Source organism: Ictidomys tridecemlineatus, chromosome 11, assembly GCF_052094955.1.
Source record: "Ictidomys tridecemlineatus isolate mIctTri1 chromosome 11, mIctTri1.hap1, whole genome shotgun sequence".
Classification (NCBI taxonomy): domain Eukaryota; kingdom Metazoa; phylum Chordata; class Mammalia; order Rodentia; family Sciuridae; genus Ictidomys; species Ictidomys tridecemlineatus.
This window is the reverse complement of record NC_135487.1, coordinates 47,430,246-47,454,858: the sequence shown is the minus strand read 5'-3', so window position 1 is coordinate 47,454,858 and position 24,613 is coordinate 47,430,246. Positions and strand designations below refer to the sequence as shown.

General features: G+C 36.3%; 1 protein-coding gene across 17 annotated transcripts in view; it reads left to right on the top strand.

Annotated features, from left to right (window-relative positions):
- The window catches only part of Tm2d1 (TM2 domain containing 1), a 206,076-nt gene that overhangs the window by 31,993 nt on the left and 149,470 nt on the right, over nucleotides 1–24,613 (top strand). For 13 of the 17 annotated variants that reach the window (XR_013427843.1, XR_013427842.1, XR_013427841.1 and 10 more), the window contains exon 6: nucleotides 14,370–14,498. The exons of 1 other annotated variant lie outside the window; for it this stretch is intronic. Coding sequence is in view for 5 of the 16 variants with exons in the window: in XM_078026385.1 (XP_077882511.1) it covers nucleotides 14,370–14,459 (90 nt within the window). In the remaining 11 variants the exon portion in view is untranslated. Of the gene's footprint in view, nucleotides 1–783; nucleotides 912–2,728; nucleotides 3,053–14,369; nucleotides 14,499–18,435; nucleotides 19,580–20,351; nucleotides 20,510–24,613 lie in introns of those variants that run through there. 3 more of the 17 variants (XM_078026388.1, XM_078026387.1, XM_078026383.1) reach the window with 3 other exon arrangements.

The window sequence follows — 24,613 nt, the reverse complement described above, 5'->3', positions numbered from 1 at the left end:
TGTAACATAATGTCAGGCAGATCTGTTCCTAATCAAGTATCTCAAAATGGATACCAATAGAACTCACTGGGTCTACATACACTGTGGTAACTCTTTATCTACCCTTAAGGCTCACTTTGAAGATTGCTACCTTAATGGATAATTTATAGTTATTATGTTAATTGAATTATCACAAATATGGTTAAATGGAAAGATGATTGTAGTGAATATGTGTTGTTTTTTTTCTCTCTCTTCATTTTCCATTCCAGGTGGTTCTGGCAGGACTTTGAATCACATTGCATCATCTCCTACAGGGAATCTGATTAACATTAATCTTATTAATTCTATTTCCTTGGATATAGTAATTTGTCTAGTAATAGATAATAAAAAACATGCAGATCAATGAAAGTCTTTCTCTGGATTTGGTATATAAACACTAGGGAAGAATATTTTACTTTTTTTGAGGAGCTAATGTGGGAATATGTGAATCTCTAGCTTGTAACTATCAGTTGAGAATGCCTGCCTGCAAAATGAAGACAAGCAGAGCAAAGGAAACAGGCAGGGAGGCTAAACCCAAAGGCTTTGTGGGACACAGAATTCAATCCTTGACGCCTTGGTTCTTGAAGACTTTGTAGCTCTTCTTTTGAATCTGTGAGCTACATGAGCCACTCAGTTAACCTTTGTTTTGCTTAGAGTTGAAATTTTATGGCTACTGAAACAATTTTATTAATTACTGAATAAATTCAAAGCATTATGAAATGTATTTTTCAAAATGAGTAATTTTTGAAAATTTATCTCTTCTAGATTGTTGGACCTTCAGATGGAAGTAGTTACATTATAGATTATTATGGAACCAGACTTACAAGACTTAGTATTACTAATGAAACATTTAGAAAAACACAATTATATCCATAAATATTTAAAGAGAAACAGTAAGTGATATGCATATCTAATCTTCATTATAGTATATTATTAATATAAATTTGTGAGAATTGTAGAGCCATAGGAAATTTCAAGAGATGATCTAGTGTTGTAAACCTCTTATTTTGCTTCTTAGAAAACTACATATGTTTGAATGTCTCTAATCCTTTGAAAAGTATTTTTATATATGTTCATTGCTCTTACAGTTTCTAGTTCAAATTCTTTGTAGTGAATGTGGCAAAAGGGAAAAATTCATGAGGAAATAAAATTAAACCAAGGAAATACTCATTATATGATGTTATAATGAAAATATGTGCTGTGGCTAGTTCAATGTGGCAGATGTTTTCTGCTGTCCATCTGAGAGTCAATATGATCTTTTTTTAAAAAAAATTTTTTAGATGTTGCTGAACCTTTATTTTTTTCATTTATTTATATGCGGTGCTGAAAACCTAGTACCTCACACGTAAGAGGCAAACACTCTACCACTGAGCCACAATCCCAGCCCTCAATATGATCTTTAACCTATTTTTTTTTTCTTTTTCTTCCCTAAACTTGAAAGTTGATATAATCCAAACCCTCAACTACCTGAAAGCACTTATTCTAACTCAATGTTTGAACTTGCCCGTGAGAATTATTAATTAAGGTTTAAGTAGCTATTAGACCTTTATAAGTGAGAGATACTGTTAGTCCTAGGGATTCAACTCTTTTTTGTTCTTTAGGACTCTTCTACTACAAAGTTTTTATTTCAGTTGCCTTGCATCAGTTTATTCTAATAAATAGTTTTCCAACAATGCAAGATTTTTTCAGCAAGATTTTGGTAGAATGTCAGGAAAAATTTCCTGGTAGAATCATTCTCTATAATGAAGAAGTTTTATATAACAGATAGGGTACAGGTAATTTGTTATGTAATAGTTGACTCTCTAATAGGTGCTTTTAGAGAGACAGGTAAACCAAAAGAAAAGCAGGTTAGATGTTTTATCCATCATCATCGCACTAGAGTTCTCAGTGATCTCTTATCTCAGAGAATGCTCTGGAGGCCAGGAAGGAAACAGACATTTGTATTTTATGTCATAATGTATAAATCAGATATGAAGTATAATTTTGAATGTTAGGTAGATTTTTTTTCTTGTAGTGAGATTATGGAATATTTTTTTATTGCCATCTGATTGAATAGTGATGGGCTTTTCAAAATTTGAGACATTTACTCAACTGCCCAAAAAAGGTTTTCCAATTCTGAGAGATGCATCTGCTGCTTCTTATCAGAAAGAAAACCTAAGGAAGTTGAGACATAGCTAGTGAAGAACAGAATCTAGACCCTAGGCCTTCTGTAATATGCTGTAACATGGTGGTTTTTTACCTCCCACTCTACCCACTCCCCACCAACCATATCATTTTGTATTGGGCATCTTCATACTTTATGGGAAGGATTATGTATTTTCATGTGCCTTATTCATACCATAAATTGTGTCTCTTTCAAAAGTATATAGATGATGTTTAAACTATAATGTGTAAAAATTAAGCAAATGCAATTTAAAATGTAATTCCATTTTCAGAAGCCTATTATATAAACATTTAATTGGGATTCGAGAATCAGATTTGAAATATAAAACTTGAAGAGCCCATTAAGAAGGCAGATACCTACATTGTCAGTCTTGTGATCTCTTTATGGTATATAAAATTGCTCCAAGAGTAAGAAAAAATATCTTGAGTAAATGAAACATTAAAATGTATATCTGAGACTGGAGACCACGAAGGAGAGAGAAAGAAACAAACTATAATATACTCTTTAAAATATTGTGTTTTAATATATTTTTTTTTTCTGTTTTAGGATTTGAGCCTCCTTGAATTTAATAAAGAACTTCCAGTTTTTCCTTTTTCCTTCTAAACATTACCACTTTGTGGGTTCTATATGATTTTGTTTGTGTGGTATGTGTGTGTGGTCATTTTTGATTTGTTCATTTAGTTAAAAGTATATTATTCTTAGATTTATTTAATAAGACTTTCTTTAAAAGCTGTATAATAGGCTTTCTGAGGCTACTGTCTCTATGAGATGTGTAGCTTATTACTCTGATATTCTTTAATGTCTTTTACAAAGGCAAGTTGCCATTTATCTTTTTTTGCTTGTGAAAAATAAAAGTATAATTTATTCACATTTTTTGTGCTTTATTATTAAGAAAATCAATATGTAGCTGTCAACTGCATTTTGATCCTTCTAAGCAATTAATCTGGTGTGAACAAATATCATTTATAGTGCTCAGGGCTGTAGTCTCCTGTGTGACAGTCCACCTGTGATTCTGCAGCTTTTAGCTGTCTTTGTCTTGGTATCGTTGGAGCTAATGATCATTAAGAAGTCTGTGAAACCTTGAAGCAGCCTGGATACTTCCATCCTCTGAAGTGTAAACTTTTCCCTTTTTTGCTTGAGGAGTGATGCGCTAGCTGTGGAAGACTAGATGTTGACTCCTCCAGCTCACTGTAGTTACATTTGAAGGTGGATGGACAAGGTGGGAACACTAAACAGGTGACTGATGGCTTCCATCTGTGAGCACTGCTAGGCATATGCTAGCATAGGAGCCTCAAGTGATGTGCCAGGGTCTGAAGGAAGCAGCACCTGTATGTTCTCTTTCTGTGTGCAGAGGGCTTTAAGAAGATGAAAATGCATGGAATGCTGTGTGCCCATAATACTACTCCACTCTTTCCTTAGTAGCAGATAATATCAATTTCAAAATTACTAGGTCCAGCTTCTTAAAAGTTAAAACCATAATTTCCCTTAAAAAGTGTACAGTATCGTATCGTTATCTTTGTAACATATTAGCCATTCAGTAATGGCTTCTCCAGTTGGCGGGAGATTATTAAATATTGTTATATGAAGTGAATTTCAGTTGACTTCTACCATGCAACAGTAGCACTTCTTTGATTCATTCATTAAATACTAAATGTCTGCAAGGTGGAAGGCACTGTTCTAAGTGGGGATGAACTAGACACAAAACTCCCTATTTGTATTTTATTTTGTAAAGGGGCACTTTAAAAGACAGTGAACTAGACACAAAAATCCCTAGCTTTGGGAGTTTGTGGTCTCTTGTGATCCACTTTTCACAGTGACAGTGTTTTTGCACAGAGTTAAGCCCGTGTTCTAGTCCTCCCTGGTTATTTTAGATTGCACGTAATTCTTTGAAGTTTCTTTCAGGAGTATAAAAGCCCAGATTTTAAAAGCTTCATCTCTTTAGTCACATATGTTCAATTAAATAAGAAATCTCTGATTCTCCATTGTTGTTAAAGTTGTTAACTTAGCATATCCTTCTCAAAGTGTCTATTCGTATAAGTTGTACTCCAGATGAGTTGTTGATAAAATCTAGAAAAAAAGTTCCTTCAAAATACATTGTATGGCCGAGACGGGAGGATTGTGAGTTTAGAGCCAGCCTCAGCAACTGTGAGGTGCTTGCTAAGCAACTCAGTGAGACCATATCTCTAAATTAAATACAAAATAGGGCTGGGGATGTGGCCCAGTGGTCGAGTGCCCCTGAATTCAATCCCTGGTACCCCCCCAAAAAAACCCAGAAAGCAAAAACAATAACAAAACATTATACCTTTAGACTTTCACCAGAGTTTCCTAAGTTTACATGACAAGATCACTTCCAGTTTGTCTAATTCTCTGATGCTTGATATAGGTAATGATATAATAAACATATAAGTCCCCATGAATGCGTGTGTGTGAGCGTGTCTGTGTATACATTTTTTTTTGATACTGGAGTGCTCCCCTGTCATCCCCCAGGGGTACTTTACAACTGTACTTCATCCCCAGCCCTTTTAAATGAGTCAGAGTCTCACTGAGTTGTTGAGACTGGCCTTGGTCTTGCAATCCTCCTGCCTCAGCCTTATGTGTTTGGATGTTACAGACATGCACCACTGGGCCTAGTACTGCATTTAAATTCCATATAAGTTTTTCATTTTTTTCCCCTTTCATGAGCACTGTTTCATTAGTGCAACTGAATCTGAATTCTATGTTAAGGCCTTTCTATCAGATGTTTTTTGATAACCCTGCTTTTTGAGAATTATGAGATGGATTAGCTCAGTCATTAAATAGGCTGCTCCCAAACTGTCTAGGATGAATGGAGTTGATTCTTTCAGTCTTACAGGAACATTTAGTGCCCAGTAGCAGTAATTTATAAATGGTACTACTTCAACCTGAAAGGACTGATAGAATTTCCAGAAGTACCTCTTTACCCAGGTAGATTTCTTATCTATGCTTAACCCATTTTCTGCTTCTGTAACAGAGTTACTTGAGACTGGGTAATTTGTAAAGAAAAGAGGTAGATTTTTTTTTTTTTTAATAGTTAACAGTAGGAAATTCAATAGCTTGTTGCCCACATCTCCCGCCTCATCCTCCTGAGTTGCTGGGATTACAGGTGTGTGCCACCATGCCTAGCTGGTGAGGAGGGCCTTCTTGCTGCATGATGACATGGCAAGGAGAATAAGAATGTGAGCTCAGGATGGGCACAGTGGCGCATGCAAGTAACTATTCCCACGCCCCCCGCCATGGTGAATTGGTATCTACATATCAGAAAACATTCAGCCTTGGGTTTGGGGGGATTGGCTTATTTTGCTTAGCATGGTATTCTCCAGTTCCATTCATTTAATGGCAAATGCCATAATTTCATTCTTTTGTAAAGTTGAGTAATATTCCATATATATATGAGTGTGTATATATACATACCACAATTTCTTTATCCATTAATCTGTTGAAGGGCACCTAGGTTGGTTCCATAGTTTAGCTATTTTGAATTCAGCTACTATAAACATTGTTGTGGTCATGTCACTGTTATATGTTGATTTTAAGTCCTTTGGGTATAAAATGAGGTGTGGGATAGCTGAGTCAAATGGTGGTTCCATTCCAAGTTTTCTGAGGAATCTCCATACTGCTTTCCATAATGTTTGCATCAATTTGCATTCCCACCAGCAAAGTATGAGTGTACCTTTTCCCCTTCACCAACATTATTGTTGCTTGGATTCTTGATAATTGCCATTATGACTGCAGTAAGATGAAATCTTAAAGAGTAGTTTTGATTTGCATTTCTCTAATTGCTAGAGATGTTGAACATTTTTTCATATTTTTGTTGATTGATTGTATTCTGTGAAGTATCTGTTCAGTTTCTTAGCCCATTTATTGATTGGGTTATTATTATTATTTTTGGTGTTATGTTTTTTGAGTTCTTTATATATCCTGAGATTAATGCTTTATCTGAGATATATATGTAAAGATTTTCTCCCAGTCTGTAGGCTCTTTCTTCACATGATTGTTTTCTTTTGCTAAGAAGAAGCTTTGTAGTTTGAATCCATCCCATTTATTGATAATCCTGTCATTGGAACCCCACCCTCATGATCTCATGTAACCCTACTTGAACCCCAGAGGCCCCTCGTTTAAATACTATCACTATAGGGATTTGAGGATTACATTTCCAATACAGATATCAAAAAGTCTTTTTGCGTATAGCCAGGTTTTGTTCATGGGGCCATTAAAACTATAAGAAATACTAATTCGGGGTATGTTTTATTTCACAAAACAGTTTTATGTCGTTTTCACTTACTTTAACCTAGATACATAAGGCTAAGTTAAATAGTATAATATTGATAGGTATCTAAGAAGCTAAAATAGATCTAAGAGCAAGAAGCTGGCAAGGAACAAAATTGGTTTTGAAAAAGAACAAGTCTAAGATGTTGGCTCCTCTTCTCTTTCAAACATATAGGTTTTCCCCAGGGTTCTGGCTGCTTTCCTTTTCCCTTCTCTCCTTAAATCAGCATCTCTTGTGCGTTTTTTCCTCTTTACAAAATTGATACAAGCTTGATTCAGAATGTTGGGAAAACACCAAAAAGTGCAAAGAAAATAAAGCATCTTCCACAGTTCACAGATAAAAGTATTTTTATGTATGTCCTAAAGGCAATTTTTCATGCATATTAAGTATATTTCCTTCATAAAAATTATATATTATGTGTACTATTTTGTAGCCTTTTCTTCACATTTTAAAGATTTTTCTATTTCAATAAATAACTCTTTGCAAAATTCTTTTTTTTTTTTTTTAAGAGAGAGTGAGAGACAGAGGGGGACAGAGAGAGAGAGAGAGAGAGAATTTTAACATTTATTTATTTTTTTCTTAGTTCTTGGCGGACACAACATCTTTGTTGGTATGTGGTGCTGCTGAGGATCGAACCCGGGCCGCACGCATGCTAGGCGAGCGCGCTACCGCTTGAGCCACATCCCCAGCCCCTGCAAAATTCTTTTTAATGACTACAATGTTTTCCATGTCTATGCCAATTTATTTACGCAATCCCTTATTGTTTGGAATTTGTTATTCTAGCAAGCAATCAACTTTTCTGATTTTTTCCCCTCTAGATTTGTCATTCATAGTCGAAGAGTAATCATATAGTAGTTTTTTTTAAAAATACATATGTGCATTCAAAGTTAGCTAGGGTAACAGAAAAGGAATGAAGTTAAATAGCCCAAACTCAAGTTCCTGAGTCAATCCCTTGCTCTGTAATGATGCCACTACTTATTAGTGCTGATTGATGTTCCTTACATTCTAGGGACCGCAGGAAAAAAGCAAAGACTTTGAGACCAGAACAGGGCTGAAGAAATGGTGTTATGAATATTGGAGGACAGGAGCAAATCTGTTTGGCAATGTTGACTTATCAAATTGTCCTCCAAAAAGCTTTGAGTCAAGGGAGTAGGAGAATTTTGAGGAATAAGAAGCTTATTCATTATTCCCTTCAGCAGAGAGGGAAAGGGAGGTTGGGTAAATTTGGAAAATGGGGGAAATTACCAATTAAATATGAAGAATAGTTTCAATTAAGTCCCCCTCGCCCCAAATTGAACTGAAGTCCTTAAGTACCTGCAGCCCAAGATTCTAAAAAATACATTGTTTAATATTTTTGGTAAAAATGGAATTATATGCCTAAACTGAGCCTTTTTGCTTAACAGATAATTTTGCTGTTTTTAAAAAATCTTTTTCAAATTTCTCAACTTTATCATATCATATGCTAAAATATTTTATGAGTAACCAAATGAAACTAAGAGCAGTAATTTTTGCCAAAAACCCAAAGATTTTTCTGCTGCTTCACCTGACATTTGCAACACTTTCTGGACCAAAACTGGCCAAATTAGCTTTGGGGATTATGTTTGCATGACAAGAGGATTAGAAGTGGGCAGGACCATATTGTTAGGCTCTGCTTAGTCTTGCTAAGGTAGATCAAAGCTAGAGCTATCTGCAGGTGATGGGGTTGCAGATTGTTCTTTTTAGTTTAATTTTCTAATGTTAAAGACTCCTCATTTACATGCATTTATTTGATACAATAAACAATAATGAATAAACTAGAACAAGGAATACTAAACAGTCTTAGGCTAGTCTCTCATTTCCTCCTCGCCCTGATTTTTGCCTTGATCCTGTAGATGAGATAAAAATTTGGCATCTAAGCAGAATGGGAATAGCCCAAGCCTTGAGATAAAACAGACCTGAGTTTGCATCTTGTCTCTTTCACTAATTTGTTTCGTGACTGAGTACATCATCGTTCTGAATTCTTGTTTTCATATAGGTAGGGTTAATGACATCAGTCAGGTAACATTGAGAGATTAAATGTCATACATAATAGTTGTCATTTGTTGAGCACAGTTTAAAGGGATGGAATGATAACATCAGATGCTGGTGAGGTCCATTCAGAATGTGCAAGAGATTCCATACATCTGCTGTAGTGTGGTTATGCTTTGAATATCAGAAGGCTGCAAAGTACCTTTTACAGAAGGAAGGAACATTGTTTTCCTTATCTCTCTTTTCTTATCTCCATCATCGGTCCTTATCTGCAGCTACTTGGTGTAATAAGGGCCCCAAATGTCTCTTTTTCTCAAGAATTTGTTTTATCAGCACCTTCACTCTTTTAATACTCTGTTTAGGTAAAGGAAAGCTGAAATGTTGCAGAGCTTGTTGCTGCTTTTTAATCTGAAGTTCTCCAGAGATATTTATCTAATAAATTTAGAAATGTTGCTATGAGGCAGCTGATCAGTCTACTTTCAGCTTAAATTATGGCTAATTGCAAGCAATCACTATGCATACAACACAGTGTTGCTTTTAACCTGTCAGTGTTATCAGAATATGCCAAGCATGTGGAGATTAAAACTTGAAAAGTGATTAAGGCTAGAGCTATTTGAACTGCATTCACCAAGGAAAGAACATTTTACCAGAACCCTTTAAAAAGTGTGTTTTATGTTTAAGAGGGTATGATTAAGAAGGCTCAAGTTCCTACCTTTTATTTTCAGAAAAACCCAAGATTTGACTAAGTATATAAATGGATTATGAACTTCATTTATTACTGCAACATAGAAACCTTAGAAAGAACGGCACACCTCTTCTTTCTGATCTGTGATTGAGGCAAATGGTTGGAGTAAATGGTCTGAGACATGACACAAATTTATTTCTATGAAGATATTCTTTAAAGTGGCTTAAAAAGAAATGAATTGTTAATTCTCAACTACTTACTAATCTACAGTGCAACTCTTCTGTTATTGCCCGCCTATATTCTCCACACACCAGCTAAAGTGATAAAACTGAGAACATTGTCATTTTTCTGCCAATTCTCCAGTGGCTTCCTGTCATGCTCCAAACATGCCAAATTGGTTCCTCCCTCAAGATTTTTATACTTGCTCTTTCCTTTGCCTAGAGTAGTCTTTCCCAGGGTTTTGGCAATTTGTTTCCTCAGTCATTCAGGTTACTGCCTAAGTATTATTCTTGATTATTCTTTTTAATATACTGCCCCAGTCCTCCACTTTCTGAATCCCTACTGCTTTATTTCTCTCCACAGTGCTTCTTGCTCCCTGAAATGTGTGTTTATTTTCTCTTTGTCTCCTTTACTAGAATAAGCTTGATGAGGGTAGGAACTTTGAATTATCTTTGCTTAGAACAGTTCCTTTAACACACCTGTTCAAAAACATTTTTTTATTGGATGGGAACACTGAAATGGGTTAATAGGAATATAAATTGATTTGAGATTAAACAACCTGCTTTGGATAATTTAGTTTAGGAATTTGGCATCCAAACATGAATCCAACCCTAATTCTTATTTATAGGGAGTGGGTGAGGAAATGAACCTTTGGTGATCCATTCAAATCCTTAATGCTCCCAGTGCTTAGGACAGTGCCTGGTACAGGCTAAGAATTGTATAAAAATTGAATTTTTACCTTGTATGAAAAAAAAGACCAAGTAGATTATTAGAAACAGAATGAATAGAATTATTGGATCACCTGTTACTTGTCACATTCTTTCTTGACCTGAAAGAAAGGTTTTAATTATCTCATTAAATTCACACAATCACTTTGTGAGATATTTTGTTTCCTTACAGTGATCAAGGATATTTATGCTACAGATGAATTGCTAGTCCTTCAGGTGTTAACAGAAAGCTTTAGTTAAATATGGTACTCCTCTGCAGGACTTAGGCTAGTTACTGATTTTATTTTTCAGTAACAACCCATCTATTCATCCAAGTATATCAATGTCTGTAGAAGGGTAATGCTTATATTCAGGGATTTTAAGATCAAAATCACCTGCCAGTTATAATAAGAAAGCCCTTTAAACATTAGTTTCTTTATTCTTAAAGTAGACATTTTAATATGTTGCTCATACAGTTTTTGTAGGGTTAGGTAAGGTAACATACTTTACAGTGTGTGTAGCACATTATGTGTATTTAATAAATGATAAATAATTAAGAGTTTTACATTTCTTATATAGTAGTTTGAACACTCCTATGAGGTCATTATTCCATTTTATGTTTCCCTGTTTTATACATAATGAAATTTAGGGTTTGAGATATCAAATATCTAAGATTTTGCACCTAACAAGTGATTTGTTCAAAAGTTGAAATCAGGTCAGACATTCTTAAGTCCATTCTCCTAGATATTACACTGTTACCTTTCTATTAAGTCCTCTCTGGGTGGACAACTGGCATTTATCTCCATTTTTTATAACTTCCCTACTGGAGTTTTATCAAAAAGGAAAGAGAAATTACAAAGCCTTAATGGCTAAAAAATTATATTGAAGTATATCTAAAATGCCCAAATCTTAAGTAAAAAGCTTGACAAACTTTCGTGGTTTTTGATTTTGCTTTTTTTTTTTTTTTTTTTACTAAGAATTGAACCTAGGGATGCTTTACCATTGAGCCATATACCCCCAATCCTTTTTTTATTTTAATTTTTTATTTTGAGATAGGGTCTTGCAAAGTTGCTGAGATTCTCTCTAAGTTGCTAGGGCTGGGCTTGGACTTCTGATCTCCTGCCTTGGCCTCCCAGGTTGCTAGATTTCAGGTGTGTGCCACCATGCCCAGGTAAAGCTTGATGACTTTTTGTATGACAATACACCAATTTTATCATCACCTAGTTTAAGTTAAGGACAATTGGGGCACTCCAGAAGATTCCCTGTACTCTTTTCCTGCAGTACACATCCCCCATAGATAATTACTCTTCAGTGATTCTGTCACCATAGATTGTTTTTGCCAATATGAATTCCATATGAATGGAATCGGGTGGTTTGCTCCATTTTGTGTTTGGCTTCTTTGGTGCATCATTATTATGGTGTAGTATTCCACTGTATGAATATGCCAAACATATTTACCCATTCTACTATTGTCAGACACTTAATTTGTGTCTATTTGGGGGCTCCTATGGACCACTTTGTATATGTGTTTTGTTAGACACAACAGACTTTTTTTGCATATATATATATATATATATAGTGTATATGCAGAAGTGGAATTTTTTGATCATACTGTAGGCACATGTTTAGCTTTAGTAGACAATATTTAACAGTTTTACGAGGTGTTTATAATACTTGACGGTCCCATCAGCCAAATGTGAGAATTCCTTTTGGGGGTGTGTAGGGTGCTAGGGTTGGAATTCAAGATCTATACCCTCAGCCCAAAATGTTAGAATTCTAGTTGTTCTACATCCTCACCGACACTTATTTTTGTGTCTTTTAAAATTAGCTGGATTCCAATTGTTTATTTTCTTTCCCCCCCTGGTACTGGAAATCAAACCCAGGGATGCTTTACCATTGAAGAAGTATATCCTCCCCAGCCCTTTTTATTTTGAGATAGTGTCTTGATAATTTTCCCAAGATGACCTTGATCTTGGAATCTTCTTTCATCAGCTTCTTGAGTTGCTGGGATTACAGGCATGTGCCATCATGCCCAACTGGCTTCTATTTTTTAAAAATTTTTTTTTAGTTATAATTGGACACAATATCTTTATTTTATTTATCTATTTTTATGTGGTGCGAGGATCAAACCCAGGGCCTTGCACATGCTAGGCGAGTGCTCTACCGCTGAGCCACAACCTCAGCTTCCTGGCTTCTATTTTTAAAAGAAGATGGATTGTAGCTATTAGTGTGGCTTAAAGAGGAAAACCAGACCAAGTGGTAGAAATTGGAGAACAATTTCAGCTCAGCATAGGATGTCTCTCTTACCTCGAGATTGTTCATAAAATAGAATAGATTCTTGCTCCGCCACCTAGAGGCCTTAAGCAGACTGAAGGTCCATTTGTCACATCAGTTAAGAGAGTTTCCCTGTGTTAAAAGAAAACTTTAAAGTAAATTTAACAGACCTTATTTGAGTGGTTAAGGGTTCATGAATTGAGCAGCTTTCAGAACCAACAGAAGTTGGGAGAGTTCTACTGTAGCAGCGTGGTAGGCAGCACGCTCTTAAAGGCTGAAAGCAAAAATATGACATCTACAAACAAACAAGCAAACAAACATTTGGGCCAGGTGTATTGGTGTACCTGTGTAATCCCAGTGACTCAGGAGGCTGAGGCAGGAGGATCTCAAGTTCAAGGCCAACCTGGGCAACTTAGTGACATCCTGTCTCAAAAAATAAAAAGGGCTGAGGAGGATATAGCTCAGTGATAGAACACCAGTGGGCTAATCCCAGTACTGTGAAAAAAGAGAAAAAAAATACATTTGATTGGTTAGAGTGGAAAGAACCTAGTTTAGGGTTAGTTGGCAATTTCTGATTGGTAAAATTTCTAGTTTCATTTTACTGTTTACATAGGGTTTCAGTTTGCTTATGTAGGAATGTAAAGTGCTGGAGCTATTTCTGCCTAATGGCCTCTCAATTAAAAAAAATTAACATTTATCAGGTAGTTTGGTTTATAAAATTTTTGTGGGTCCTTCCAAATATAATACTACTTTAACTCAAAGATTGGACCTGCAAAATTATTGAGGATATAATGGAATAAATGTCTAAGTTAGCCTTTTTCCTCATTACATAGAAGTTATTGATGCCTAATCCTGTGTTCTTTTCATAATTTCCACCACTAATCATAAAAAGTATTGCTTTGTTCTATATAAACAATGCCAAGTATTTCCTCAGAAATGTTGGAGTGGCTTTGCCTATCTGATTTCCAGATTAACACCTTGTGGAAAGATTAGGTTTTGGTTTCCTAAAGTGAGTTATGGGTTATTTCATACTCTGGGTTGTATAAATTCTCTCTCTTTCTCACAGGCATGTGTTCACACACACACACACAGTTTTACTTTTATTGTTATTTTGCTGTTGCATGTATTAAAATTAGTATGGCCCTCTTCCCTACACTTGGCTTTTCCAAACAGTGTAAGAATATTTGATAAATATCTCTTCCAGATTTCCCCCATATTTAGAAGTATCCCTGACTACTTCTGATGCCTGTAATCAAATCTGCCATTGGTAGGTCCAGTCCCAACCAAGCCCTGGGCCGTTATAAAGCAGACAAGACATTAGCAGCTTCATTCTAGGAGTCAGTGGTACCTGGAAATGTCCATTATTTATATCTCCATGGAACACTGGGCTTTAGAGAGGATTTAGCTCCATGAATGTCTGATAACATCAGACTGCAGTTTATTTATTGAAACTTTTGGGAAAGAATCCTTGATCTGTCTACCTTTCTGCCTATGGTATTGTATTAAGCAGAACAATTGTTCCCCAATGATGCTGCCACACTAATCTTTAGAACCTGGAAAAAACATTAGCTTACACGGCAACAGGGGTTTAGAAGATGTGATTAAGTTGAGTATCTTGACAAGGGAGAGTATCCTGGATTATTCAGGTGTGCCCAATACTATCACTAGAGACTTATAAGGAAAAGATTGGCATGAATGTCAGAGAAAGAGGACTGAAGCAGAGGTCAGAGAGGAGAGAGAGTTAATGGCACTGCACTGTGGCTTTGAAGATGGAGGAAGGAGTCATGTGCCAAGGATTGTAGGTGGTCTCTAGAAGCTGGAAAAGGAAGGAAATGAATTTTCCCCTAGAGCCTTCAGAGGGACACAGCTCTGTTGATACCTTCATTTTAGTTTAGAACAGTAAGATAAGATATGGATGGTTTTTTTTTTTTTTAAAGAGAGAGTGAGAGAGAGGGGGACAGAGAGAGAGAGAGAGAAGGAGAATTTTAACATTTATTTATTTTTTCTTAGTTCTCGGCGGACACAACATCTTTGTTTGTATCTGGTGCTGAGGATCGAACCCGGGCCGCACGCATGCTAGGCGAGCGCGCTACCGCTTGAGCCACATCCCCAGGCTCAGATATGGATGGTTTTAACCAGGTGAATTTATGGTAAATTGTTACCAGGGCAGTAGGAAACAGTTATATTCAAATAGTTATATTCAAAGTGAGTATTTTTTAACAGACAGAATATTATTGAAGCATTTCCCCTATATTCTGCTAATCTCTGTCTTTTAACTGGTTTACTTAAGACTATTGGCATTAAAATTAATTATCTGTATAGGGGAATTATTTTATTTTCATTAGTGGTTCTGGGGATGGAACCAGATCTTATGCATGCCAGGCTAGTGCTATATTGCTGAGCTACACCTTTAGCATCTGATACATTAGGGCTTAAATCTGCCATTTTATTACTTGTTTTTTCCCTCCTCTGTTTTTCATTCTTCTCCTTTTTGTCTTCTGGGTATTACTTAAACATTTTTCATTATACTAATTTTCTTTAATTTATAATGTTTTTGAACATTTCGCCCTGCATAATTTTTTATTTTGTAGTTACTCTAAACATTCCAGCATAAATGCTTACTATGCTACTACTTTGAGTAAAGGTTGAAAGCTTACTTCACTTCAGCTCTCTTTAGATCTCTTGATCCTCCCCACTTTGAAAATATGCTTGTCTGAAGTATTTCCTCTACATACAGAGAGTTATTCTTTAACTCCTTAAGTTACCAGTCTTATTTTGTTATTCTTTTTGTTTGCCTTTTTTTTTTTTAGAGAGGAGAGAGAGAGAGAGAGAATTTTTAATATTTATTTTTTAGTTCTCGGCGGACACAACATCTTTGTTGATATGTGGTGCTGAGGATCGAACCCGGGCCGCACGCATGCCAGGCGAGCGTGCTACCGCTTGAGCCACATCCCCAGTCCCTGTTTGCTTTGCTTTTCTGCTTGAAATTTGACTTTAGTCATTCTTTAAGGGTGAGTTTCCTGGCAGCAGATCCTATGTTTTCCTTCATCTGAGAATATCTTCATTTTTATTTCCCTTGCTTTTCTGAAGGTTAGTGTCACCACACAAATGGGAAGATCTTTTCTATCACCACTTGAAGAGTATTTTGCTATTTCTTTCCATCTTGGTTTGAGATAAACTTTCATCCTCATATAAATGGGTGTCCAGAACTCTATAGGCAAAAGGTCCCATCCCTCCACCCCCTTTTTTCCCTAGTGCTGAGATGTTAGGCACGCTAGGCAAATATCCCTCTGATGACTTTTTAAGATTTTTTTTAATATTTAGTTTTCAGAAGCTTGATTATGATTTATCTTGGTCAGAGAAGGAGATGTGACTGTAGAAACAGAGGTCAGAGTGATGTGATTACTGATTTGATGATGGAAGGGGACCATGAGCCAAGGAATGCAGACAGCCTCTAGAAGGATCCTGGAAAGTATGGAAATAAATTCTTTTCTGAGCTTCTGGAATACAGCCGTGCTCCCACTTCCATTTTTGCTCATTGAGACTCATTTTGAACTTCTGTGCCTCCAGAACCAGAGATAATCAATCTGTATTATTTTAAGACACTAAATTTTTGGTAATTTGGCTTTGCAGCAACAGGAAACAAATATAAGGCTTAAAACCTCATTTCACATGTGTCTCCCTCTCTGGGCAAGGGAGTCACAGTTCCTGGGTTCATATTCAACTCTCTGCCACTTAATGTGCTGTGTGACCTTAGGCCAGGTGCTTCATTTCTCTTTGTCTCAATTTCCCCATCTATAAATTAAATATGAAATACTAATACAAAACAACCTACTAAAACATTTCGACTTATATATCTCAGGACTGATATGCAACATTTTAAAAATTGTTCTTTTTTAAAAAATAATAAGCTTTTTTAAAAGGTGGTTTTTGATTCACAACAAAATTGAGCAGTAAGTACTGAGATTTCATATATAGCTTTCCCTATTATCAACATCTCCCACCACATGGATGCATTTATTCCAATTGATGAACCTACAATGGCATCATAGTTACCCCAAGTCCATTGTTTATATAGAGTTTACTTTCGGTGATGTACATTCTATGGGGTTGAACAAATGTATAACAACATGTATCTACTGGTATAGTATCTTAAGAGTAGTTTCTGTGTATGGAAAATCTCCTGTGTTCTACTTAGTCATCCCTCCCCTCTATGCTTCCAACCTGACAACTGCTGATATTTTTACTGTCTCCATAATTTTGTCTTTTCCAGGATGTCACATAGTTGGAATCATACAACTTTAGCCTTTTCGGATTGGCTCCTTTCACTTAGTTATATGCATTTAAGTTTCCTCCATGTCTTTTCATGGCTCGATCATTTCTTTTTCATGCCAAATAATATTCCATTATTCTGGATGTACCACAATTTATTTATCCATTTATCTACAGAGGACATCTTGATTGCTTCCAAGTTTTGGTAATTAGGAGCCAAGATACTATAAACATCCATGTGCAGGTTCTTATGTGGACATAAGTTTTCAACTCCTTTGGGTAAATACCAAGGAGTACGATTGCTGGATCATATGGTAAGAATATGTTTAGTTTTGTAAGAAACTGCCAAACTGTGTTCCAAAGTGGCTGCATCATTTTGCATTCCCACTAGCAATGAATGAGATTTCTTGTTGCTCCACATCCTTGCCAGTATTTGCTGTTATTCCGGATTTTGGCCATTCTAGTAGATGTTAGTGGTATTTCACTGTTGTTTTAATTAGCATTTCCTCGATGACATATGATGTGTAGAACATTTTCATTGCTTATTTGCCGTCTATATATCTTTTTTGGTAAGGTGTTTGTTATGGTCTTTGGCCCATTTCTGCTGCCCTTCCCTTTTTTTTCCTGCAGTGCTAGCTATTAAACCCAGGACTTGCATGTGCTAGGCAGTACTCTACCATTGAGCTACATCCTCAGCTCAAAATATCTCATCATCGTTTATTTGTTTGTTTGTTTGTTTTATTTTGCTTGTGGTACTGGGGATTGACCCCAAGGTCAATGAATGCTTGTCACGCATTCTACCGCTGAACTATATCCCTACCCCTTTTTTTTAAAACTTTAAAACAGGGTCTCATACATTGCCCAGGCTGGCCTTGAATTTACAATCTACCTACATCAGCCTCTTTGAATAGCCAGGATTACAGGTATACACCACTGGGTCCATTTTAATATCAGGGTTTTTTTCTCCTCCTCCTCCTCCTCCTCCTCTTCTTAATAAGATTACTAGATAAAGGATCAATTTTATTTTTTGTTTTCTTTTCTTGAGTTTTTTCTCTTTTTTTTAAAATCCCTTTGAGATGAATCTCCCCAAATGCTGAAGTTAACCTTGAACCTGCAGTCCTCCTGCCTCAGTCTTCTGAGTAGCTAGGATTATAGGCATATACCACCATGTACAACTTTTGATGAGTTTGAAGAGTTCTTTGGGTATTTTGGATAACTTCTTTATCAGATATGCCTCCTGCAAATATTTTCTCCCAGAATGGGGTTTGCCTTTTCATTCTCTTCACAGTGTCCTTTGCAGAGCAGGAAATTTTAATTATAAAATGAGCATCGTTATAATTTTTTTCATGAATCATGCCTTTGGATTAGTATCTAAAAAGTCATTGCCAAACCCAAGATCCTATAGATTTTCTCCTATATTATCTTCTGAGAGTTTTAAAGGTTTGTGTTTTTCACTCAGGTCTGTGATTCATTTGAGTTAATTTTTGTGAAGGTTGTAAAATCTGCATCTAGGGTTTTTTTTTTTTTTTTAAACATGGATATCTAGTTGTTCCAGTACCATTTGTGGACAATTCATCTTAATTTTTATTTATTTATTTGCTACTACTTTATTCCATCCCCAGCCCTTTTTATTTTTTATTTTGAGATGTCTTACTAACTTGCTAAGGGTATTACTAACTTGCTGAGGCTAGCCTTGAACTTGCCATCCTACTGCCTTAGCCTGCAAAGTCATACAGGTGTGTGCTGTAGAGCCAGGCTCAAATCTTATTTTTTAAACTTGTTTTTCCTTCATTCCTAATTTCAGGGAAACAGCAGCATGTCCACCAAGAAAGAAATCCCACTTGATGCAAGTTCTTTCATATATTCAATTAATTTCCAAATTTTTAAGTTCCACTTCATAAATTCTCTGAAGTCATTCCTTCATTCAGGCCCCCGATTACCTCTCATCTGTAATCCTGCTATAAACACCTCCCTGTCTACTTGGCAAGAGTCCCAACTTCCTCTGGTTTATTCTTTCTACTCCTACCGGATGATCCTTCTGCAAAGCAAATCTGATCATCTCTAATTTCTACTTAAAACCCTCCGTAAACTACCAATTTTATTTAAGATAAAGATCCATTTCCCCTTTTCAGGCTTAAAAGGTTTTTCCTGATTGAGTCCCAGCTACCCTGCCCTCTCCTCACTGTCATTAAACTTTTTGTGTTATTAGAGTATGTCCTGATCTTTTCGAGTCTGAGACCTTTGCTTCCTGCTCCTCCTTGCTCTGAAGCAAGGGGTTGTTTTCAGTCTGTGGTTGGTTGGCCTGTTGCTGTTGGGCCTGTGGTGAGTCAGTACTTCATGGTGGGAGCATGTGACAGAGAAGGTTGCTCACCTCACAGCAATGCAGAAGCAAGAGAGAAAAAAGGCATGGCCCCAGTGTCCTCTTCAAAGGAACACCTCCAGTGACCTAACTCCCTCCCACTAGGCCTCACCTCTTAAAAGTCCCACCACTTCCTAATGTACCACAGTCCAACAAGGAAGCCTTTAACACATGATCCTTTGGAAGAACACTCATCTAGACAACGGCAATTACAAACAAATTAAAATGAAGGAGAGAAGTGTAACAGACACCTGTGTACTCAGCACTGAGATAAAATACCTGTCAGTTATTTGACATATTTGCTTCAGGCTTTTCTTTTTTTAATTTTATTTTTTATTTGTTCTAATTAGTTATACATGACAGTAGAATGCATTTTGGCACATCATACATAAATGGAATATAACTGCTCATTCTTCTGGTTGCATATGATGTAGAGTTACACTGTTCATGTATATATGCACAGAGGGTAATAATGTCCAATTTATTATACTGTCATTCCTACCTCATCCCCTTCCTTTCACTCCTCTCTAATACAAAATACCTCTACACCCTCCACCATTGTGAATTAGCGTCCACATATCAGAGAAAACATCCCGGCCTCTAGTTCTTTGTGGTTGGGCTTATTTCACTTAGCATGGTATTCTCCATTTCCATCTATTTATCAGCAAATGCCTTAATTTCATTCTTCATTAAGGCTGAGTAATATTCCATTGTGTATATATACCACAATTTCTTTATCCATTCATCTGTTGAAGGGCACCTAGGTTGGTTCCACAGTTTAGCTATTGTAAATTGAGCTGCTATAAACATTGATGTGGCTGTGTCACTGTAGTATGCTTATTTTAAGTCTTTCAGGTATAAACCTAGGAGTGGGATAACTGGGTCCAATTGTGGTTCCATTACCAGTTTTCTGAGGAATCTCCATACTGATTTCCAGCGTGGTTGCACCAATTTACAGTCTCACCAGCAATGTATAAGTGTACCTTTTTCACTACATCCTTGCCAACATTTATTGTTGTTTTTATTCTTGATAATTGCCATTCTGACTGGAGTGAGATGAAATCTTAGAGTAGTTTTGATTTGCAATTCTTGAATTGCTAGAGATGTTGAACATTTTTTCATATATTTGTTGATTGATTGTATTTCATCTTCTGTGAAGTGTCTGTTCATTTCCTTAACCAATTTATTGATTGGGTCATTTGGTTATTTTATTTTATTTTTTATTTTTTGGTGTTAAGTGTTTTGAATTCTTTGTTTCAGGCTTTTCTTATACCTCTTAAGAAATAAGAGGTTGTAAACATAATTGAAGCTCCACCCCTCCAAAACCTTTATCTACTTTTTAACTTTTTTTCCCCCTAAAGGTAAACACCAATCTGAAGTCACTGTGGAAAAGTCTTTTTACTCATTGCTTTTCTCATTAAACAGCTGGCATCTCAAGAGGAGAGGGGACAACGTGTCTGTTCAATGTGATTTCTCTATGCTCAGTGCAGGACTTGTCAATAAATGTTTGTTGAACACAGCTGGAATGAAACTAGCCTTTACTGTGTCACCTTCCATTCTAGTTCCTTCCACATTGTTCAGACAGCTCTACCTGTCCTTCTTAATTGGGCAGAACTGTGCTCCTTCTCAGAGAAGGGCTGAGGTTCCTGTAGGGCAAAAAGAAACAAAGGAAAGAACATGAATTTTAGAATCAAACTTACTGAATATGTGCCTTTTAGCAATTATTTCATCTTTGGATGTTTAATTTCCTCTTTTGTAAAAATTAGACTAATAATCCTTATTTGGTGGCATTTTTGTGAAGATTAAATAAAGCAACAAATGTGAATGTGCCTTTTGTGGTGGAATAGGTATTCAATGAATATTACCATTCACATCAAAATAATTAGGTGTTTTAATTTCCTGTTTTTCTTTCTCTGACTTTTCCCTTTGCAGCCCCTGTTGATTATTTTCTTTCCCTGTTTTTATGCTCATTCACACCAACTGTTCTTTTGCCCCTTCCTTTCCACAGCCTAGAAAGGGGGCTCCACTAGGCCTGGGACTCCACAGCACAAGAACCCTTCAAGGTCCAGCTGCAGAGGGACCAAGTATTCCAAGTATTCCCTCCTTCTCTTTTCTTCATTAGAGGAAGGTCAGACATCATTTACCATCTGTGATGTACGCTCTAAAATGGCATTAATGCTAGAGGCGTCTTTCCCGTGCTCTTTGTTCCTTGAAGGCCAAGACTGTCTTTCAGTTGTCTCTCATTTTCCACATTTCCCAGCACTAGCTGACAAAGAGTGTGGTGGGACATAGTGTGACACGGAGTCAGTCTGCCTGAGTTGAAATCCTCTGCCACTGGCTAACTGCATGATCTTGATCAAGTAACTGGACTTTCTTAGACCTTGGTTTCCCCAGCTATAAATCGAGAGTAATAATAATGTTACCTACCTGATGGTACAGTTCTGAGAATTTGAATTAACAAGATGCATCTGTAAAGCATCTTGTGCTGCACTTTCCTAAGTGCTCAATAAATGCTAGCTAATGTTCTGATTATTACGTATTAACAGTGGCATGATATATGGCTTAACTAATGTTAGGGTTAATTGTATTAATTTCCTGTTGCTGTTGTAACAAATTACTGCAAAGTTCCCTTACTTAAAACACTACAAATTTATTATCTTATAGATCTTGGGGTCAAAGTCTAGACTGAGTTTTACAGGCTAAAATAAAAGTGTCTGGGCTGTGTCCTTCTGGAGACCATGGGGGAGAACCTGTGTCCCTGCCTTTTTCAGCTTTGAAAGTGTTGCCCATATTCCTTGGGTTGTCCCTGCATCACCCCTACCTCTTGCTTCTGTTATTCTGTTTCCTTTGATGATGCTGACCTTCCTGCCTCCTCTTTCACTTATAAAACCTTATTATCTTGAGCCCACCCAGATAATCCAGAATAATCTCCCATCTCAGGAGTCTTAACTTAATCACATTTGCAAAGTCTCTCTCTCTCTCTCTCTCTCTCTCTCTCTCTCTCTCTCTCTCTCTCACACACACACACACACACACACACACACACACATAATTTTTTTGGGTACTGAGGATTGAACCCAGAGGTACTTTCCACTAAGCCACTTCCCCAGCCGTTTTCATTTTCTATTTCAAAACAGGATATTCAGACTCCCAATTTGCCAGGATCACAAATGTGCATCACCACATGTGGATTATAACATAGTATATTCAAAGGTCCTAGAAATTAGGTGTGGACATATTTGGTGAGGGTGCAGGTATTCGGTTTACAGTACTTTTAAAAAAAAAAATATATATATATATTTTAGTTGTGGTTGGATACAATACCTTTATTTTTAGTTATTTATTTATTTTTATGTGGTACTGAGCCTTGAACACAGTTCCTCACACATGCTAGTAGAGTGCTCTACCACTGAACCACAAACCCAGCCCCCTGTTTACAATATTTTTATGGTAAGAGTCATTTGTTCAATCAACAAGCATTCTTTTTTTTTTTTTTTACTTTTTTAGTTTTTCTTTTTAGTTATAAATGACAGTAAAATGTATCTTGACATATCATATAAACATGGAGTATAACTTCCCAGTTTTGTGGTTGTACATGATGTGGAGTTACACTGGTTGTGTATTTATGTCATTCTACTATATTTCCCATTCCCATCACCCTCCCTTCTCCTCTATCTCTCTTCTCCTCCACCCCCATCGCCCACTGAGAGTCAGCATCCTTATATCAGAGAAAACATTCGGCCTTTGGTTTTTGGGGATTGGCTTATTTTGCTCAGCATGATAATCTCCAGTTCCATTTATTTACGGGCAAATGCCATAATTTTATTCTTCTTTATGGCTCAGTAATATTCCATTGTGTATATGTACCACATTTTCTTTATCCGTTCATCTCAACAAGCATTCTTTGTCACTCTGTGTTGGGTCTGCTTTAGACACTGGGGCTCTAAACACACACAAAAATAATATCTGGCCCTCATGTTGCTTTCAGTCTTATGGAGAAGCTTTTTAAATTTTTTTAAAAATTTATTTTAGTTAGTTAAACATGACAGTATATCATACATAGATGGGATATAATTTCATTTTTCTGAGTGTACATGTTTCAGAATCATATTGGCCATGTAGTCACATATATACATATAGTAATAATGTCCGTTTCATTCTATCTTTCCTATCCCCATATCCCCTCTACTTCTCTCCCATCACTTCCCTCTACCTAATCTAAGGTAATGCTATTCTTCCCTAGTGCCTTCCCCCCTTCCCCACATCTTATTGTGAATTAGCATCCTCATATTAAATATGAAAATATCTGGCCTTTGGTTTTATGGGATTGGCTTATTTCACTTAGCATGATATTCTCCAACTTCAACCATTTACTGGCAAATGCCATAATTCCACTCTTCTGTAAAGCTGAGTAATATTCCATTGAGTATAAATACCACATTTTCTTTTTCCATTCATCTGTTGAGAGACACCTAGGTTGGTTTCATAGTGTAGTTATTGTGAATTGAGCTGCTATAAACATTGATGTGGCTGTGTCACTGCAGTATGCTGATTTTAAGTCCTTTGGGTATAAACCAAGGAGTGGGATAGTTAGGTCAAATGGTGATTCCATTCCCAGTTTTCTGAGGCATCTCCATTCTGCTTTCCATAGTGGTTGCATCAATTTGTAGTCTCACCAGCAATGTATGAGTGTACCTTTTTCCCGACATCCTTACCAACATTTATTGTTGCCTATATTCTTGATGATTGCCATTCTGACAGGAGTGAGATGAAATCTTAGAGTAGTTTTGATTTGCAATTCTGTAATTGCTAGAGATGTTGAACATTTTTTCATATATTTGTTGATTGATTGTATTTCATCTTCTGTGAAGTGTCTGTTCAGTTCCTTAGCCCATTTATTGATTGGGCAGTGGAGCTATCTTATGCTAGCAGTTCCCAAAATGTGGAGGGGAAATGGGAATATCTCATATTTAAATTACTTGAGCTTAGTACTTTTTTTGTTTGGTGGGAAACAGAAGATGCAGTGTTGTACTTGTTTTGTCCTGTGTATTCTAGACTTGGGTATGTGATTTTTTGTCAAAGTTGAGATATTCTCAAAATTTATCTTCCAATGAGAAGCCAACAGAAACAAGACAAACAGATTTCAAGTAAGAAAGAGAAAGTGGAAGGACAATATTGTCTTTTATTTTCTGGTTAGCATGACAGTTGTAGGTGTGTATTAAAGGATTAGGAAGAATAATTTACTTTTGGCATCATCTGCCCAATAGAGTAAGTTCACTTCTACCCCTTAGAATTGACTCACAGATTTATTTTTGTCTTTATCTTTTTCTGACATGTATACTTTCAATTATCAATTTCCAGTATAATCATAGGTAACATTATTCTCTATTCATAGGAGTAGGAAATGAAAGAATGAGCACAGGAATGGGAATCACCTTCTAGAATTCTTAAGCGGTATGGGCTTTGGTTAGCAAGGCAATGCTCAGGAAAGGAGAAGAAATCAAAGATAATATTTTTTTAAGAGTCCAATTAATCCCATCTTTATTCATGTTCCATTCTCAGAAAGAAACAAAAATCCCTTCTTTTGATCCCATGTTTCCGATTTAATAACTCTACCTGACTC